The sequence below is a fragment of the Somniosus microcephalus genome, chromosome 3 (assembly GCF_052327205.1).
Source record: "Somniosus microcephalus isolate GS21.2 chromosome 3, FLI_Smic_1.0, whole genome shotgun sequence".
NCBI classification, from domain to species: Eukaryota; Metazoa; Chordata; class Chondrichthyes; order Squaliformes; family Somniosidae; genus Somniosus; species Somniosus microcephalus.
In genome coordinates this window covers 124,639,566-124,660,136 of record NC_140989.1, presented here as the reverse complement: position 1 = coordinate 124,660,136, position 20,571 = coordinate 124,639,566, and the positions used below count along the sequence as shown (strand labels likewise).

The window sequence follows — 20,571 nt, the reverse complement described above, 5'->3', positions numbered from 1 at the left end:
CAGCCTGGAAGGCAGAGCAAATATGTAACGGCACAAGGGAGTATGGCAAGGCTGGATGACATTTATTTTAATGCAAGGAGTCTTGCAAGGCAGATGAATTGAAGGTGTTGATGAACACATGGGAGTATGATATTGTTGCTATCACAGAGACATGGTTGAGGGAGGGGTGGGACTGGCAGCTCAATGTTCCGGGGTATAGAATCTTCAGGTGAGACAGAGGGAAGTGTAAAACCTGTGGGAACCTGTGCAGGGAGACAGAGGAAAGGGAAGCAAGGATAGAAACAAAAGACAGGAAGGAGAAAAGCAAAAGTGGAAGGCAGAGCAATCAAGGGTGTAAATCAAACAGGGCCACAGTAAATAAGAATTCTAAAAGGACTAAATGTTTAAAAAATCAAGCCTGAAGGCTTTGTGTCTTAATGTGAGGATCATTCATAATAAGGTGGATGAATTAGCTGCGCAAATAGATGTAAACGGATATGATATAATTGGGATTACGGAGACATGGCTCCAGGATGACCAAGTCTGGGAATTCAACATCCAGGGGTATTCAATATTCAGGAAGGACAGGAAAAAAGGAAAAGGAGGTGGGATAGCATTGCTGGTTAAAGAGGGGATTAACACAATAGTAAGGAAGGATATTAGCTCTGATGATGTGGAATCTGTATGGGCAGAGCTGAGAAATACCAAGGGGCAGAAAACGTTAGTGGGAGTTGTATACAGACCCCCAAACAGTAATGCTGAGGTTGGGGATGGCATTAAATGGGAAATTAGACGCGTGCAGTAAGGGCACAGCAGTTATCATGGGTGACTTTAATCTACATATAGATTGGGCTAACCAAATTAGTAACAATACTGTGGAGAAGGAATTCCTAGAGTGTATACGGGATGGTTTCCTGGTCCAATATGTCGAGGAACTAACTAGAGATCAGGCCATCTTAGACTGGGTAGGCTGGGTATTATGTAATGGGAAAGGATTAATTAGCAATCTTGTTGTGGGAGGCCCCTTGGTAAGGAGCGATCATAATATGATAGAATTCTTCATTAAAATGGAGAGTGAAGTAGTTGACTCAGAGACTAGGGTCCTGAATTTAAATAAAGGAAACTACGATGGTATGAGGCACGAGTTGGCTAGGATGGATTGGGGAACGTTACTTAAAGGGTTGACGGTGGATAGGCAATGGCAAACATTTAAAGATCGCATGGATGAACAACAGAATTTGTTCATCCCTGTTACGCATAAAAATAAAACAAAAAAGGTGACTCAACCGTGGCTAACAAGGGAAATTAGGGATAGCATAAGATCCAAGGAGAGGACATATAAATTGGCCAGAAAAAGCAGCAAACCTGTGGATTTGGAGCAGTTTAGGATTCAGCAAAGGAGGACAAAGGGATTAATTAAGAGGGGGAAAATAGATTGAGAGTAAGCTTTCAGGGAACATAAAAATTGACTGTAAAAGCTTCTATAGATATGTGAAGAGAACAAGATTGGTGAAGTCAAGCGTAGGTCCCTTGCAGTCAGAATCAGGGGAATTTATAATGGGGAACATTTAAATACATACTTTGGTTCTGTCTTCACAAAGGAGGACACAAATAACCTCCCAGAGATGTCGGGGAACATAGGGCCTAATGAGAGGGAGGAATTGAATGAAATCAGTATTTGTAGGGAAATGATGTTAGGGAAATTGACGGGATTGAAGGCCGATAAATCCCCAGGGCCTGATAATCTACATCCTAGGGTACTTAAGGACGTGGCCCTAGAAATAGTAGATGCATTGCTGGTCATCTTCCAACATTCGATAGACTCGAACAGTTCCCATGGATTGGAGGATAGTTATTGTAACCCCACTATTTAAAAAAGGTGGTAGAGAAAAAATGGAGAATTATAGACCGGTAAGTCTGACATCGGTAGTGGGGAAACATAGAAGATAGGAGCAGGAGTAGGCCATTCGGCCCCTTGAGCCTGCTCCGCCATTTAATGCGATCATGGCTGATCATCCAAACTCAGTACCCGGTCCCTGCTTTCTCCCCATACCCCTTGATCCCTTTAGCTTTAAGAAATATATCCAACTCTTTCTTGAATATATTTAATGAATTGGCCTCTACTGCCTTCTGTGGTAGAGAATTCCACAGGTTCACCACTCTCTGGGTGAAGAAATTCCTCCTCATCTCAGTCCTAAATGGCCTACCCCTTATCCTTAGACTGTGACCCCTGGTTCTGGACTCCCCGACCATCGGGAACATCCTTCCTGCATCTAGTCTGTCCAGTCCTGTCAGAATTTTATAAGTTTCAATGAGATCCCCCCTCATTCTTCTAAACTCCAGCGAGTACCAGCCCAATCGACCCAATCTCTCCTCATACATCATTCCTGCCATCCCAGGTATCAGCCTGGTGAATCTTCGCTGAACTCCTTCCATGGCAAGAACATCCTTCCTCGGATAAGGCGACCAAAACTGCACACAATACTCAAGATGTGGCCTCACCAAGGCCTTGTACAACTGGAGCAAGACATCCTTGTTCCTGTACTCAAACCCCCTCACTACGAAGGCCAACATACCATTTGCCTTCTTAACCGCCTGCTGCACCTGCATGCTTACCTTCAGCGACTGGTGCACAAGGACACCCAGGTCTCGTTGCACTCCCCCTTCTCCCAATCTATTGCCATTCAGATAATCTGCCTTCCTGTTTTTGACACCAAAGTGGATAACCTCACATTTATCTACGTTATATTGCATCTGCCATGCTTCTGCCCAATCACCCAACATGTCCGAATCATCCTGGAGTTTCTCGGCATCCTCCTCACAGCACACACGCCCACCCAGCTTTGTGTCATCTGCAAATTTGGAGATATTACATCTAGTTCCCTTGTCTAGATCATTAATATATATTGTGAATAGCTGGGGTCCAAGGACCGATCCCTGCGGTACCCCACTAGTCACTGCCTGCCACTTGGAAAAAGACCCGTTTATTCCAACTCTTTGCTTTCTGTCTGCCAACCAGTTCTCTATCCAAGTCAATACCTTGCCCCCAATCCCATGTGCCTTAACTTTACACGCAAAATGCTAGAGTCCATTATAAAAGATGTAATAGCAGAGCAGTTGGAAAACAGTGACAGGATCGGACAAAGTCAACATGGATATACAAAAGGTAAATCATGCTTGACTAATCTACTGGAATTTCTTGAGGATGTAACTGGTAGAATAGATAAGGGAGCTCCGATACGGCAAGAGAGCCCCAGGTGGGCAGAGGAAACGCTTCAAGGACACCCTCAAAGCCTGCTGGAAAAAGTGCAACATCCCCAGTGACACCTGGCAATCCCTGGCCCAAGACCGCACAAAGTGGAGGAGCAGCATCCAGGAAGGCGCCGAATACCTCGAGTCACTTTGCTGGTAGCAAGCGGAAGCCAAGCGCAAGCAACACACGTGAACCCAAGCACCCCACCCACCCACCCCTTCAACCACCGTCTGCCCCACCTGTGACAGACCGTAGGTCACGCATTGGACTCATCAGTCACCCGAGAACTCATTGTTAATGTGGAAGCTAGTCATCTTCGGTTCCGAGGGACTGCCTAAGAAGAAGAAGGGAGAACCAGTGGATGTGGTGTATTTGGACTTTCAGAAGGCTTTTGATAAGGTCCCGCATAAGAGATTAGCATGCAATGTTAAAGCACACGGGATTGGGGGTAAGATACTGTCTTGGATAGCGAACTAGTTGGCAGACAGGAAGCAAAGAGTTGGAATAAACGGGTCTTTTTCCGAGTGGCTTGCAGTGACTAGTGGGGTACCGCAGGGATCGGTACTAGGACCCCAGCAATTCACAATATATATAAATGATCTAGACGAGGGAAATGGATGTAATATCTCCAAGTTTGCAGACGACACAAAGCTGGGTGGGCGTGTGTGCTGTGAGGATGCAGAGAAACTCCAGTTTAATTTGGACAGGTTGGGTGATTGGGCAGATGCATGGCAAATGCAGTATAATGTGGATAAATGCGGGGCTATCCACTTCTGTGGCAAAAACAGGAAGACCGATTATTATCTGAACGGCAATAGATTGGGAGAAGGGGAAGCGCAACGAGACCTGGGTGTCCTTGTGCACCAGTCGCTGAAGGTAAGCATGCAGGTGCAGCAGGCGGTTAAGAAGGCAAATGGTATGTTGGCCTTCATAGCGAGAGGATTCGAGTGCAGGAGCCAGGATGTCTTGCTGCAGTTGTACAGGGCCTTGGTGAGACCACACCTGAGTATTTTGCAGTTTTGGTCACCTTATCTGAGGAAGGATGTTCTTGCCCTGGAGAGAGTGCAGCGAAGATTCACCAGACTGATACCTGGGATGGCAGGAATGACGTATGAGGAGAGATTGGGTCAATTAGGCTTATATTCACGAGAGTATAGAAGAATGAGAGGGGATCTCATTGAAACTTAGAAAATTCTAACAGGACTAGACGGACTAGATGCAGGAAGGATGTTCCCGATGGCAGGGGAGTCCAGAACCAGGGGTCACAGTCTAAGGATAAGGGGTAAGCCATTTAGGACAGAGATGAGGAATTTCTTCACCCAGAGAGTGGTGAACCTGTGGAATTCTCTACCACAGAAGGCAGTTGAGGCCAATTCATTAAATATATTCAAGAAGGAGTTAGATATATTTCTTAAGGCTAAAGGGATCAAAGGGATATGGGGAGAAAGCAGGGACAGGGTACTGAATTTGGATGATCAGCCATGAACTTATTAAATGGCAGAACAGGCTCAAGGGGCCGAATGGCCTACTCCTGCTCCTATCTTCTATGTTTCTAAAAGAGGAGGCGGTGTTGCAAGATTAATCAAGGAGTCAATTACTGCTGTAAGGAGGGATGATATCTTAGCAGGTTTTTCTAATGAGGCCATATGGGTAGAACTTGAACAAAATGGGGGCAAGCACTTTGCTGGGAGTGTACTATAGGCCCCCAAACAGTCACGGGGAGATAGAGGAACAGATATGTAGGCAAATCTCAGGTGTAGAAATAATAGGGTAATAATAGGGGATTTCAACTTCCCCAATATTAACTGGGATAGTCAGAGTCTGAAAGGCCTAGAGGGTGTGTAATTCTTAAAGTGCATCCAGGAGCGCCTTTTGAACCAGCATGTAGAAAGTCTGACGAGAGGGGGCGGTACCGGACCTAATTCCAGGGAATGTAGCCGGGCAAGTGGTAGAAGTATCAGTAGGAGAGTATTTTGGTGACAGTGACCATAATTCAGTGAGATTTACAGTAGTCATGGAAAAGGACAAAGATGGACCGGAAATAAAGGTTCTAAATTGGGGGAAGGCCGAATCTGGCCAAAGTGAACTGGGATCCGCTACTTGTAGGAAAATCTACAGCCGAGCAATGGGAGTCTTTCAGAAAGGAAATAGAGTACAAAGCCAGCATGTTCCCGTAATGGTCAAGGGTGGGACCAACAAACCCTGGATGTCGAGGGATGTACAAGAATGGATTAGGAAAAAAAGGGAGGCTTTTGGCAGATACAAAGGACTAAAAACAGTGGAAGCCCTAGAGTATAGAAACTGCAGGGGGGTACTTAAAGAAATTAGGAGAGTGAAGAGGGGGCATGAAAAAACACTGGTGGGCAAAATAAAGGAAAATCCCAAGGTGTTTTATATAAGTATATTAAGGGCAAGAGGATAACCAGGGAAAGAGTAGGGACCAAAGTGGCAATCTGTGTAGAGCCGGAAGATGTAGGTGAGGTTTTAAATGAATATTTTGCATCTGTGTTCACTATGGAGAAGGACGATGTAGGCATAGAAATCAGGCAGGGGGATTGTGATATACTTGAACAAATTAGCATTGAGAGGGAGGAGATACTAGCGGTTTTACTGGGCTTAAAAGTGGATAAATCCCCAGGCCCAGACGAGATGTATCCCAGGCTGCTCTGTGAGGCAAGGGAGGAGATTGCAGGGGCTCTGACAAATTTTCAGAACCTCTCTGGCCACAGGGGAGGTGCCAGAGGACTGGAGAACAGCTAATGTGCCATTATTCAAGAAGGGTAGTAGGGATAGACGAGGGAATTACAGGCCAGTGAGCCTAACATCAGTGGTAGGGAAATTATTGGAAAAAATTCTGAGGGACAGAATTAGTCTCCACTTGGAGAGGCAAGGATTAAGCAAGGATGGTCAGCATGGCTTTGTCAGGGGGAGATCATGTCTTACCAATTTGATTGAATTTTTTGCGGGGATGATTAGGTGTGTGGATGAGGGTAGTACAGTTGATGTAGTCTACATGGACTTCAGGAAGGCTTTTGACAAATTCCTGCATGGGAGACTGGTCAAGAAGGTTGGAGCCTATGGGACCCAGGGCAATTTGGCACATTGGATCCAAAATTGGCTTAGTGGCAGGAGGCAGAGGGTGATAGTCGAAGGCTGTGTTTGTGACTGAAAGCCTGTGTCCAGTGGTGTACCGCAGGGATTGGTGCTGGGTCCTTTGCTGTTTGTAGTGTACATTAATGATTTAGATATGAATGTAGGAGGTATGATCAGTAAGTTCGCAGATGACACGAAAATTGGTGGAGTGGTAAATAGTGAGGGGGGAAGCCTCAGGCGACAGGATGATATAGACGGGTTGGTTAGATGGGCAGAACAGTGGCAAATGGAATTTAACCCTGAAAAGTGTGAGGTGATGCATTTTGGGAGGACTAACAAGGCAAGGGAATACACAATGAATGGTAGGACCCTAGGAAGGACAGAGGATCAGAGGGACCTTGGTGTGCATGTACATAGATCCCTGAAGGCAGCAGGACAGGTAGATAAGGTGGTTAAAAAGGCATATGGGATACTTGCCTTCATTAGCCGAGGCATAGAATATAAGAGCCGGGAGGTTATGATGGAGCTGTACAAAACGCTAGTTAGGCCACAGCTGGAATACTGTGTGCAGTTCTGGTCGCCACACTATAGGAGGGATGTGATTGCATTGGAGAGGGTGCAGAGGAGATTCACCAGGATATTACCTGGGCTGGAGCACTTCAGCTATGAAGAGTGACTGGACAGGTTGGGGTTGTTTTCCTTAGAGCAGCGAAGGCTGAGGGGGGACCTGATTGAGGTGTACAAAATTATGAGGGGCATAGATAGGGTAGATAGAAAGGAACTTTTCCCCTTAATAGAGGGGTCAATAACCATGGGGCATAGTTTCAAGGTAAGGGGCAGGAGGTTTAGAGGGGATTTGAAGAAACACTTTTTCACCCAGAGGGTGGTTGGCATCTAGAACTCACTGCCTGAAAGGGTGGTAGAGGCAGGAACCCTCAACATTCAAGAAGCATTTAGATGAGCACTTGAAACACCATAGCATACAAGGCTACGTACCAAGTGCTGGAAAATGGGATTAGATTAGATAGGGCTTGATGGCTGGCGTGGACACGATGGGCCGAAGGGCCTCTTTCTGTGCTGTATAACTCTGACTCTATGGTGCACTTACTTACATTGGGGAGAGTTGAGTATATGTGTTTAAGGGTATCACGAGCAGCTCTTTGCAGGAGTGAAGTGATCTTTTGTGTGTATGTTTGTACTTTGTTACCAACCCGTTTTTAGTTGGTTTCTTTCCTTCCTCTGGTTGTAGAGTTTATTTGGAGGAAGTGATGCTGAAAAACAAGTAACCTTCCTTAACTTTTTCTTTATTGTACAACTTGAATCAGGATTTTACAGCAGATGAGGGGGCCATTTGGCCTATTGTGCTGCGCGGGTCTCTGAAAGCTGTCTGGTTGCATTCCCTGCTGTTCCCCATGTGCCATGACATTTCTGTTTTTCAAATATTTATTTACTTCCCTTTTAAAAGCTGTTATGGATTCTGCTTTCTTCAGGATATTTTCAAATATGTCTCTTTTTGTGCTATTTTTGCACTATCAAGAGATTCTACTAAATACAAATATCAGATACACTCCTTGCTTCAATCCCATTGAGAATTCAGGGATGGAACTGGAAGGAGTGTGTCCTTGTTAGTACTCATTGGTGAGGCTGCTTCATTCATAATTATTTTGCTGATCATCATGCCAATAAAGCAGAAAACTGGAATTTTAAATAAGTTGGCAAATTCACCGTTTATTGTGTAAATTCCTGATTTCTGATGCTGGTCGTCATAACTGGATTTTCACAATGACCAATCCATTCCACTGGCAAGTAGTGAAAACTGCCTCACAAACATAGAGTATTAAATCTACACACTTTTGTTGATGGGAATACACTACACCTATATGCACTATATAATAACCCATTTGTGTACAGTTAAGGGATTGCCTTTAAATAGAAAGCATTGTTGTACCAGGGTTGATATACCAGTAATGATTTGTAATCAAATGGATTTGCCTGAGTGGTACATTACCCTTTCCAAAACATAAATCCCAAAAAAGAGTATTGAAGTTACTGATCATATTTTATTACATTGTTGTACAGGTTGACTATCCCTTATCCGAAAACCTTGGGACCAGCTGTGTTTCGGTTTTCGGAAATTTTCGGATTTCAGAAGGTATTATTTCAGACTGAGAAACTCCTAGCATTCTTTTCACAGGCAGGCTCTGGAAAGCGTCTCTGTAGCTTAGCAACAGCTTCAGAGACGCTTCCAAGCTACTGGGCTGAGTGTGTACAAGCTGTTGCTGAGCAACAGTGTTTGTTGTCAGATATGGAGATGAAAACCTTCGTATCTGACAACATTAGCGCTGGTCTATCCGGAAGTTTGGATAGAACGGCAGCATATCGGACAGGCCGCTGTATTGTTGGGTTCACTCTCCCGGTACCTCCTTCACACTGCCCGGCTCGGCCTGCAATCTCCTACCCAGGAGGGAACTCTGTGACCCTCTGCCCTGCTCACAGGGAAAGGCAGAGCTCCCTCAGTCACATTTAACATCGAGAGCGAAGGCCGGCGTGTCGACAATCTGCAGGAATTCTTGTTCTGGGCCCCGGAGGACCACTCCTGTCATGTTTTGCGCCACTCGGGTCATGTCGTGCGCACGACTTACGCTGAACGAAAAAACTTTCGGTTTTCAGAGGTTTTTGGTTTTCGGAAGTTCGGATAAAGGATAGCCTACCTGTACTGTGTAGACAAGGTGGTTTCTTAAAAGTATATATTTATAATCCTCTGGTGCATTTATTTGTGCTTGAAATCCATTTGTTTGAGAAATATTTCCACACTTCAGTTATTAATGCTTTCTCTCCATTTTTCAGGCACCTTGGTTCACAGCTGTGTGAGCTGGAGAGACTGATAGATAAAATGATGAAAGCAGATTTTTCTACATATGCTCATAGTGACTTAAATAGACCATTGGAAGATGATCAGGTGTTGGAGGAGGTATGTGAAAGTACTTACTTTAGTTTTATTGAAGCTTTACGGCTTTAAACTTTCCTCAATCTTGCAACTAAATGCATAGGTCATTTGTTTTGTTTTAGTTTGTCTGTAAATGTGCAAATTCAGCACCTACATAGTGACATGTCTGGTTAAAACTGCTAATGTAAAGTTGTGTGCCTAGCTGGTCATGTAGCCCCGACAGAGTTTATTTTACATAATTACAAATGAGGAAGGCCAGTTGACCCATCTCAATTCATCCATCGAGAGATCCTAATGTTTCCCCTCCCCTAAAATTGTAGCATCCAGTTGTTTCTTAAATGATTCCATGGTTTTGCCTTCACTACCTGTAAGTTTGAGTGCTGTTTGTATGAAGAAGAATTTCCTGATATCAGTACTAAAATTACCATTTACTACTTTAACCCTGTTTCCTCTAGTTCTACTCCCAGTTTAAAGTAATATTTTGAATTACCTTTTCCTATACCCATTACAATCTTGTATACCTCGTTAGGCATCTCCTTTCTGGGCTGAAAAGCACAGGTTTTTCCAGTCTTCTCATAATTCTGACCACTGACGTTCGAGTTCAGCCACGTGACTTTCTCTGCACTGTCTTGAGCACTTGACTATCTATCTTATTTCTTGGTGACCAGAGCTGGATGCAGTATTTAGTCATATTTTAAATATTCAGTTAGATTTCAGAGATTTGCCAACATAAATGCTTTAGTCTGTTGGGATTTATTATCTAGCAAGACTGCTGTGCTGCTGATCAAGTTGCTGTACTGTTTGATCACGCAGCAGAGTGTGATTTGGAGCTGGGTTGACAAACATGATGGAATGTTGGAAAGTAGTCAATGTCATTGTGTTTTGTTGTAACCATTGTCGCCAAACAGTGGATGCAGTGGCAAGGATGTAATTTTGTAGAAAATGTTGATGGGAGGGTGGACAGTTTAAACGGTTCATGATCTTGGCTACAGACTTTTATTCATCATGGGGTGCATTGTACAATTTTGGGAGACAATAATTTGCAGGTTCCAAAAATAAGATACCCAAAATAAAATATTAATATTCAGTGCACACTCTAAAGAAAAACATTGCTGTAATAGAGGTTAGGTTTAAGACACATTGTTGGGAATAGAGTGCAGGCAGTTTTATTTAGTGTGTAACCCACTATATCTGACTTGGGAGTGCTTGAAGCTGATATGGGGAAGGGAGCAAAAGTGAGTGTTCAGTCCACAGCACTGACGATCTCTCGCCTCCAGTGAACATCACTGCAACTGAATTGTGCTCCATTTAACTGTGATAGTGGTGGTGGGGGGGAGAGGGGAGAGAGCATGTCCAGTGTCCACCTGATTTATTTATCAAGCAATCAAATTAAATAAGCTGATTATAATGAAATGACCTCCTGTTTAAGTAAAAATCTGAACAACATTTAATCTTTCATTTGCTTTTATCCCATAAGGAAGGTTGCAATATATGTAAGAGAGGTCATAAAACAGGAAGGAGCTATAATAAAAACAGAAAATGCTGGTAATATTCAGCAGGTCAGGCAGCATCTGTGGAGAGAGAAACAGAGTTGACATTTCAGGTTGATGACCCTTTGTCAGAACTGTGTGTATATATATGTGTATATAACAGTATCTATATGTGTCTCTCTGAAAATTAATCTCTCGGGAGCAAAATGTGTTCACAGGCAGATTTCAGTTTGTATGGACAAGTGGAAACTAATTTCTATTGAGAGGAGCCCTTGTTTTGGAGCTCAAATGTTTATCTGGGCTAAGGCTGCTGTGTTATACTGGATATGATGCATACTGTGGTTTCAGTATACTGGATTGAGTGGTTACTTGAGTGGTTATTCATTAATAAGCCTAGACCAGTGGTGGGCAGAATATGGCTCTCGAGCCGTATCCAGCCCACCAGTTCATTCTGTCCAGCCCGCTGGACGGGGCAGAAATAGAATGCGAGCCAGAGCTCGAGCTGCACAATAGTCTGAGTCGAGTCATGGCTGCTCATCGCGATTACTCTTTTACCGAAGAAAGAGATTGGCGCTGCGTCTTTCCTCTCCCTGTACCCAGAGTACGACAGCAGGGAGTTTCTCATCGTCGTTTTAGACATGGGAGTGGATCCCAGAGCACACGGACTCCATTTTAAATTTAAGCCCTATTTCCCCATACCATGAACAATTTAAGTTTATTGTCTGACTGGAAGAGGGTTGTATAAAGATTTATGTAATTGGCCAGTCCCAGTATTAAATAGCACTTGGGGAAGAAATGTGTATTATAATAGTGCATTACTTGTGCATATTCTCAAGTGGAAGTCCGCAAACTCTATAGGCATCTTGGCTTTCCTCAGGAGTGATAGTACGTTGACAATGAACAAGCCCAATTTGATGGTTGTTCAGGGGTGCAATTTTCGGTATAAATCATTTTCCGAGTCACCTAATTATTTCTTAGCGAGGTTTCAAAAGCATCAAAGTAGCACTTTCATGTGCAATTTTTAAAAGTTGTATAAATGATTTTATTCTTGATTGTGCTTTATACCTTGTTTATAATTGCCAGTGGAAGCAGAATCGATCTCATTTTCCACTAAAAATTTATTTAGATCATTTGGAATAAACAGACCGTGCACTTTTCAATACGATTTGTAAACCTGTATCATCTTCGTTAGCATGTTAAGTGTTATTTTAATTAAGTGCGGAAAAGACATGCAGGGAAATGACATAACAAATTTTAATGATAGATGTTAACGCAATACATTTTGTGTGCGCCAATGTTTCCTCTAGTTTTTTTTGTGCGTGGTCACTTTAAATTTGCATGGTATCTCTTCCAGCGGCAGGAGCTGGTGAGCGGCCTGCGCGGGACTTCACAATTGGTGTGCAACCTGCTCAATTTAGGGGGAGTATTGGTGTGCGGCCCTCAACAGTTCACCAAAATCTAAGTGGCCCTTCAGCCCAAATAATTGCCCACCCCTGGCCTAGACAGTGCATGCGAGTAAGCTGTTCAACTTGCCAGTTCCCATCTCAGCCAATCCAGTTCAGCTATAAGAAGCATTCGGTCTCAATTTTTCAGACATGCGTAGTTCATTTCCGGTCACACACTCCACCAGCGTGGTTTTTAGAAGGTTATAGTTGTCGGATCAATGACCAGAATGGAACAGTTTCAAATAGAGATGACTTTTCTTTGTAATTGAGGTTGAACTTGAGGTTTTTCCTATTTCATCAAAGTATAAATCATGTTGGTTTTTCATGCAATAAAATTATTGTGAACATTTCACTGTACTTTAACCCAACCCAATAATTATGTTTTCCACTAACTGCTTCTGTTTTGTTTTAATAAATTTATGGAAAATTATATCTTCTCTAAAGCACAGTATAAAGATTTAGATCTTTCCAGAAGTGCCTGCTTACTATAAGGGAAGATTTGTTGCTTGGTAAATATATTTATTCTGTTTTTTAAAGGAACGATTGGTATCTTTGGTTTTTGGGCTACTAAGGCAAAGAAAGCTAGACTTTCTGGACATCTATCATGAAGAGATGATTGCTGCTGCAAAAAACATAATTAAACAGGTACACTTTACCTCCAGTAACACCCTGGTATTGTGGCATGTCAGGTATCATAGTATTTTAGTATATAGCTATGTACTTAAGATCTGGCCTTTATTGAAAGGTATAACTGTTACATCAGGTCATGTGTATCTTCTTGTGCATTGTACAAAAAATAGTCTTCCATAATACCACCAGTGTAGGCAGCTCATTCAACAGTTCTCCAAAAACTAAAGTAAGTACAGCGAGTGTTATAGGAAATAATTATCGGTGTATTGTAATCCACCAAATAAAACCTGGCTGCTTCAAACACAAAATTTGTTGGATTTCTTTGTGGCTTTTTATATCTGCACACTAAAGCTGCTTCTAGATTGGGTTTAGTGTGTTGCTAACACTGCCAGCTCCCAAAGGGTGGGCCTTGTGCAACTGGTGCAAGCCCAAAGTAAACTTGCTGGATTTGCTCTGGTCGGCTAATAGGAAAACTCGTTTTCATGGCCACGGGCTTGGAGAATCTGGCTGCTTTACTTTGGGGTTGCTTCTGGCTGTATGAAAGTTTGTTGACAGCTGGCATCTCTAGGACTCCATTAAACCCAATATTAAAACAATTTTACTCAGGACGACACACAATTCTCTGTTTTACATCGTATTTACAGCACAAACAGCTTAGCCTATTTTTTCTGAAAGTGTAAGAAAATCACATTCTGTCATCATGTGGCGCGTAGTGTCCCTTTGTTCTGTTTTTACAGACATCTGGTGAGGCCAAAACTGATTCAAGCCACAGTACTTCAGATCTACGCTGTATAAAAGTCCTGAACATGTGTTGGAGTAGTTGTTCAGCAAGAAGCAGTGTTCTCTGTCAGCCTTCTGTAGTCGATTGTCATGCTAGCCCATTAAATCATCTTGCTCTAATTTTTCTCCTGTTCTCTAGTTTTATATAGTTTGTTACTGTTTAAAATTAAAATAATTTTAAAATCTTTCACTTCAACTGGCACAGTTCTGCTTCTTGAAACAAACAGAAAAAGTTGGAAACAGCAGATTAGTCTGCATCCGTGAACAGAACACAGTCGACATTTTGAGCTTGCACCCTTCAGAGCTTAACCGATTCTGATCCTGACCACCACCACCTCATCTTGCATACTGTTGAATTTGTTTTCAGATGAATGAAAAAATTACATATCTGGTGGGTTGTCTTCATTCTTCAGATTCTATTAATCCAGTGCACACTAACCATTCCTTGGGCCTTGGAGGAAAAACGTAGTTTTATTTTGTTCTTCATTATTACCTTCTGTTCCCTCAACTTCATTCCCATTAAATTCCTGATCGCCTGTCTAATCTCTTCTCCTTTGCTCGCATGCTTTTTATCCCCTTCGACTCCACGTGAAGAGCCTTGGACATTTTTCTACATTGAAGGTGCTTTATAAATGCACATTTAGTTTCATTTAAGCCATAAGTCAAAATGAAGTTCTGCTTCAAGATGTGTCCGGGGATTTTATATAATACCCATTGGCCCAGTAATTCCGGGCATGACGCGTGAGTAAGGACGGGGTACTCATGCGTGTGCCCGGGGGAATTGCTGGTTTTCAGCATGCACAGCGCATGCGCTGAAAACCGGCATTTCCTGTCCTCTGACCCAAGAGGTTAAGAGGCAGAACGCGCGCGACTGCACAGGCAGCGCGTGCGCAGTAAAATTCCTTTTTTTTTTTTTCCAGAGTTGCGCGCGTGGAAAAATGAGACGTATTTAGTTTTTCAGGTAAGTGGGCTTTTAGTACAATGTAGAAATTTTTTTCCCACAGGTTTGTTATTTTTTAAAGAATTTACAGGATGGTAAGTTTAGCTTTAGACCCTTTTTTTAAAATTTATTTTTTTCAAAAAATTGATTAATTGTTTAAAACATTTTTTTACACTTATTTATAGTTAATATAATCAGTGGGAAGTTTTTTAAAATTTTATTTAAAGTTAAAGTAGTATTTTGGCAGCCCATACTTTTCATGAGTTTGACAGTTCTTACTGTCCAACTCATGAATGAGTTTCCCCTCCCCTGATTGGCTGCTAAGTGCTCACCTGATCCCAACCGGCACATTGCACTAACTACGCCGCTGGATCAGGTAAGCACATTGCGCCGACATCTGAACCGGGCCAGTGACAGGAAATGCAAGCAGGCCCGGGCTTCAGATGTCGGCGCACAGGGTGAGTGCACATCGGGGGCTTGCACGCGCGGCAAGCCCCCGATCCTAATTTCAGGGCCATTAAGAGCATCTGATGTTACTATTTACCAACACCAGAAATATCACTGGGGGAGTTTCCCAACTTTTGGGTTCCCAGACATTAAATCCATCTGGTTCAGCTTCAGATGTGTTTGGAGGTTGCAGCATTTCGAAGAACCAAGAGCAGCCCACCGGATAGGTGAGGAAGGAACGATTGGCTATCAGGAAAACTTCAACCCATGATTTTAATCTTTTTTGTTCAGAGGAAAGTAGGATTCATGGTTTTCAGCAATAAAAGGACATTTCATTGATGCATTTATTATTGGGGGGATTTGTGAGGTTATAAAATAAACCCATGAACACCCATATTTAAGTGTTCTATTTTTGTTGAACAGAAATTTACTAAATATTTTATTTTTCTAGCAGACTTGATATATCAATCAGGCCTGTAAAAGTAGCTGTATAACTAAGCACTTTATCTCTGTTGCGCGTTCACAGCATTTTAATTTTTTTTTAAAAAGTTGATTTAAAACCTAACAGTGCCAAAGTATTCAGTCTTGATGCCTGTTTGCTGAAGCTAGTATGCTGTGTTGATCCTTTGCAGCAACTAGTGTCGAGGATAGATACTACAGCAGAATGGTTTAAATGAATACTCTGGACTGTCATTGAGTATAAGAACATAAGAAATAGGAGCAGGAGTAGGCCAATCGGCCCCTCGAGCCTGCTCCGCCATTCAATAAGATCATGGCTGATCCGATCCTAACTGCCAATCCACTATCACAGAACCATCTCCTGCATCTAACAGAATTAGACACACGAAATAGGAGCAGGATTAGGCTACACGGCCCCTGGGCCCGCTCCGCTACCCACAGGGCCATGACCGATCCGAACCTCGACTCGTCCAAATTCCTGCCCGCTCACCGTAACCCTTAATTCCCTTTACTCCTAGGAAACTGTCTATTTCTGTTTTAAATTTATGTAATGATGTAGCTTCTACAGTTTTTTGGGGCAGCATATTCCATGGACCTACCACCCTCTAAGTGAAGTAGTTCCTCCTCATCTCAGTTTTGAAAGAGCAGCCCCTTATTCTAAGACTATGCCCCCTAGTTCTAGTTTCACCCATCATCAGGAACATCTTCCCTGCATCCAGCCGATCCAACCCCTTCACAATCTTATGTTTCAATAAGATTGCCTCTCATTCTTCTGAACTCCAATGAGTAGAGTCCCAATCTACTCAACCTCTCCTCATATGTCCATCCCCTCATCCCCGGGATTAACCGAGTGAACCTTCTTTGTACTGACTTGAGAGCCAGTATGTCCTTTCTTAAGTATGGACACCAAAACTGTACGCAGTATTCCAGGTGCGGTCTCACCAATACCTTGTACAACTGAAGCAATACCTCCCTATTTTTATATTCTATCCCCCTAGCAATGAAAGCCAACATTCCATTGGCCGCCTTAATCACTTGCTGCACCTGCATACTAACCTTTTGAGTTTCGTGCACCAGGACCCCCAGATCCCTTTGTACTTCAGTACTTTCCAGTTTCTTGCCATTAAGATAATAACTTGCTCTACGATTTTTCCTGCCAAAGTGCATAACCCCTCACTTTCCAGTATTGTATTCCATCTGCCAAATCTCTGCCCACTTACTTAGCCTGTCTATGTCCCCTTGAAGGTTTTTTATGTCCTCCTCACTCACTACTTTCCCCCCCATCTTTGTATCATCTGCAAACTTTGATATGTTACACTCGGTCCCCTCCTCCAAATCGTTAATATAGATTGTAAAGAGTTGGGGACCCAGCACTGACCCCTGCGGAACACCACTAGTTACTGATTGCCAGTCTGAGAATGAACCATTTATCCCAACTCTCTGCCTTCTGTTAGATAGCCAATCCTCTATCCATGCCAGAATATTACCCCCAATCCCGTGATTTTTTATCTTAAGCAATAATCTTTTGTGTGGCACCTTGTCAAATGCCTTTTGGAAGTCTAAATACACTACGTCCACTGGTTCCCCTTTATCCACCCTATATGTTACTTCCTCAAAGAACTCCAGCAAATTTGTCAAACATGACTTCCCCTTCATAAAACCATGCTGACTTTGTCTTATTAAATTATGATTATCCAAATATCCTGTTACTGTCTCCTTAATAATGGACTCCAAAATTTTACCTACCACAGATGTTAGGCTAACCGGTCTATAGTTTCCAGAAAATTGCGCTTTCCTCTAGAAATATTTTACAGGGTATTGGGGCCATCTACAGGTATGGGCAAGATTTCCATTCTTACCAAATTTAAGGTTTTTCCAGAGACAGTTTACCCTTAAATTTAAATGGCTGTAATATCAAACTTGACATTACATCAGGAAAATGGAGAATACGAGAATCCAAAGTTAACATCGATATCTCTTGTTCAAACCTGAGATTTATTTTCCTTTGATGTAAGGTGCTGAATTGAAATCAATCAATCAACTCCCACTGGAGTTCTCTGTTCCTCTGACTCTGTCATCTTGTTCCATCCTTACTCCCTTCGCTGCACCTTTGGTAGCTGAGCCTTCAGTCATCTGGGTCCTCCGCTCGAGAATTTCCACCCTAAACAATATATACATCTCTCTCTCTCCATCTCCTCCTTTATCTCTTTTTTTACGCCCACTTGAACAAGATTACATGTTTAATGTCTCATCTGAAAGACAGTATCTACAGTAAATGCTGAAGATCTTTTGCTAATGTTAAAGCAGTTTCATTTATTTTACATTTACAACATAACATAATAGAAGCAGGAGTAGGTCATTTGGCCCTTTGAGCCTGCTCTGCCATTCAATAAGATCATGTCTGATCTTCTACCTCATCTCCTGCACTATCCCCATATCCCTTGATTCCCTTAATATTCAAAAATCTGTCGCGTTCTGTCTTGAATATACTGAACGACTGAGCCTCCACAGCCCTCTGCGGTAGAGAATTCCAAAGATTCACCACCCTCTGAGTGAAGAAATTTCTCCTCATCTCAGTCCTAAATGGCCGATCCCTTATTCTGAGACTGTGACCCTTGGTTCTAGACTCCCCAGCCCAGGGAAACATCCTCCCTGCATCTACCCTGTCAAGCCCTGTAAGAATTTTGTATGTTTCAATGAGATCACATCTCATTCCTCTAAACTCTAGAGAATATAAGCCTAGTCTAACTCAATCTTTCCTCATAGGACAATCCCGTTCATCCCAGGAATCAGTCTGGTGAACCTTCATTGCATTCCCTCTATGGCAAGTATATCCTTCCTTAGTTAAGGAGACCAAAACTGTGCACAGTACTCCAGGTGTGGTCTCACCAAGGCCCTATATAATTGCAGTAATACTCCTTTACTCTTATACTCAAATCCTCTTGTAATAAAGGCCAACATACCATTTGCTTTCCGTACCTGCATGTTAACTTTCAGTGATTCGTGTACAAGGAGACCCAGGTCCCTCTGAACACCAACATTTCTCAATCTCTCACCATTTAAAAAATACTCTGCTTTTCTATTTTTCCTACCAAAGTGGATAACTTCACATTTCTCCACATTATATTCCATTTGCCATGTTCTTGCCCACTCACTTAGCCTGTCTATATCCCCTTGAAGCTGCCTTGCATCCTCCTTACAACTTACATTCCCGCCCAGCTTTGTATCATCAGCAAACTTGGATATATTACATTTGGTCCCCTCATCCAAATCATTGATGTAGATTGCGAATAGCTGAAGCCCAAGCACTGATCTGTGCGGCCTTTGTTAGTGAAGGAAACAATGCAGATAAGCAACATGAATCATATTTGAATTTGTGGGAATTGAAATAGTGATTTAAGAATTTAAGAAAGAAATTCCGTATTTGCCGTGGGACTTCGAAAGGCATACTATTTTTGCTTCAGTTTTATGAAGCTTCCTAAAATGTCACATGTATCACATTTTCACAATTTATATGAATCTCATTGCTGTTCCAGTGAATTTTCTGATATTTCCAATGTTTTTCAGTATTGTATAATAGTCTTAACATTTTAGCTTTGTGTGGCACAGCTCCAATTAGAAATCAAGAGATTTATGCCTTTACCCAAATGATTATACCACTGAAGATACCAGATTTGAGCCAATAGTTTGGAGCTTAATGACTTCTTTTATTTGTTTGTGGGATATGGGCGTCGCTGACAAGGCCATCATTTATTGCCCATCCCTAATTGCCCTTGAAAAGGTGATGGTTGTTGTGTATTTTGAATGTTGTATTTGAATTGTCCCACATAGCTTACCGTAGTTGTGATGTGCAATGCACTATGGGAAATAGTGCATAAGGTGGAGAAGATTCTCTGGAAAGATGGCTGTTAACTGAACTCTGTCTCCTGCGTACTCTCAATTGTTATACAAGCAAGGTTATTAAACTCTTGAGATTTAACAAAAGTGGCGATGAGGACGTCTGAACTTACGTGGCTCTGCTGTGTACGTGTTTAAAACTGTTATTTTTGCCGTGGACAGTTAATTAAAGTGAGGCTGGCTCGAGGATAAAGGAGCTTGAAATGGCGGGAAGACGAGATGGCGTATAAGGTACTAACGACTTGAAGGGGAGGAAAAACAGTGAGTAAATCGGGAAGGACATTTATTCAACTGTGAAACAATCTGAATTGAAGCACTTAACTGATAGTGATTTTAGTTGAGTTCAACATTGGAAGGATCCTTAGTGAATGATAATTAGGAGCCTGAGAGAAGGAAAATGGCTGAAATTATCGGTAACATTGGACCGTTTGATGAGAATGTCGAACAATGGAGCTCATACACAGAACGATTTGAATACTTCACACAAGCAAATGACATTGGAGGGAACAAAGTAGTACCTACATTATTAAGTGTGATGGGACCAAAGACTTTCAATCTTTTGCGTACTTCAGTGCATCCAGATAAACCAGGGACTAAACAATATAGCGAAATTGTGGAGATACTAAAAGGGCATTTTTCACCCAAACCCCTAGTCATAGCTGAGAGGTTTAGGTTCCACAGGCGTAACCAGGAAAAAGGAGAAACAGTGACCATGTTTGTAGCTGCACTAAAAAGACTATCGGAGCACTAAGTTTAATGATGTGCTAAATGATACTATTAGAGACAGGCTAGTGTGTGGTATGAGAACTGAAGCCATACGGAAGAGACTATTAACGGAGAGTAATCTGACTCTACAAAAGGCCATTGAAATCAGTATTTCCATGGAATTGGCAGCTAAGGAAGCTCAACAGTTGGGTGCAACAGAAAAAGTGCACAAAGTAAGAACAGAGAGCCAAGGGCCATGCTGCCGTTGTGGCAAAACGGGGCATCTTGCGTCTGCATGCTGGTGTGTGGACATGGATTGCCACAGCTGTGGTAAAAAGGGACATATTCAGCGTGCATGCAGAAATAAAAAGGACACAGAAAACGTCAAAGACGGAAGGAAGAAAAAAACATTCAGACAAAAGACAAAGAAGCATGTTCGCTCTGTAGAACAGGACAAAACAGAGGCAAGTGACACTTCAGAGGAGGAACTATTACTGAACGTGCTG

General features: G+C 42.4%; 1 protein-coding gene across 4 annotated transcripts in view; it reads left to right on the top strand.

Moving 5' to 3' along the window:
* Positions 1–20,571, top strand: part of vps54 (VPS54 subunit of GARP complex) — an 88,375-nt gene that overhangs the window by 35,721 nt on the left and 32,083 nt on the right. For all 4 annotated transcript variants that reach the window (XM_085981591.1, XM_085981590.1, XM_085981589.1 and 1 more), the window contains exons 8-9: positions 9,173–9,296; positions 12,745–12,852. In XM_085981591.1, the coding sequence (XP_085837717.1) occupies positions 9,173–9,296; positions 12,745–12,852 (232 nt within the window). The remainder of the gene's footprint in view (positions 1–9,172; positions 9,297–12,744; positions 12,853–20,571) is intronic.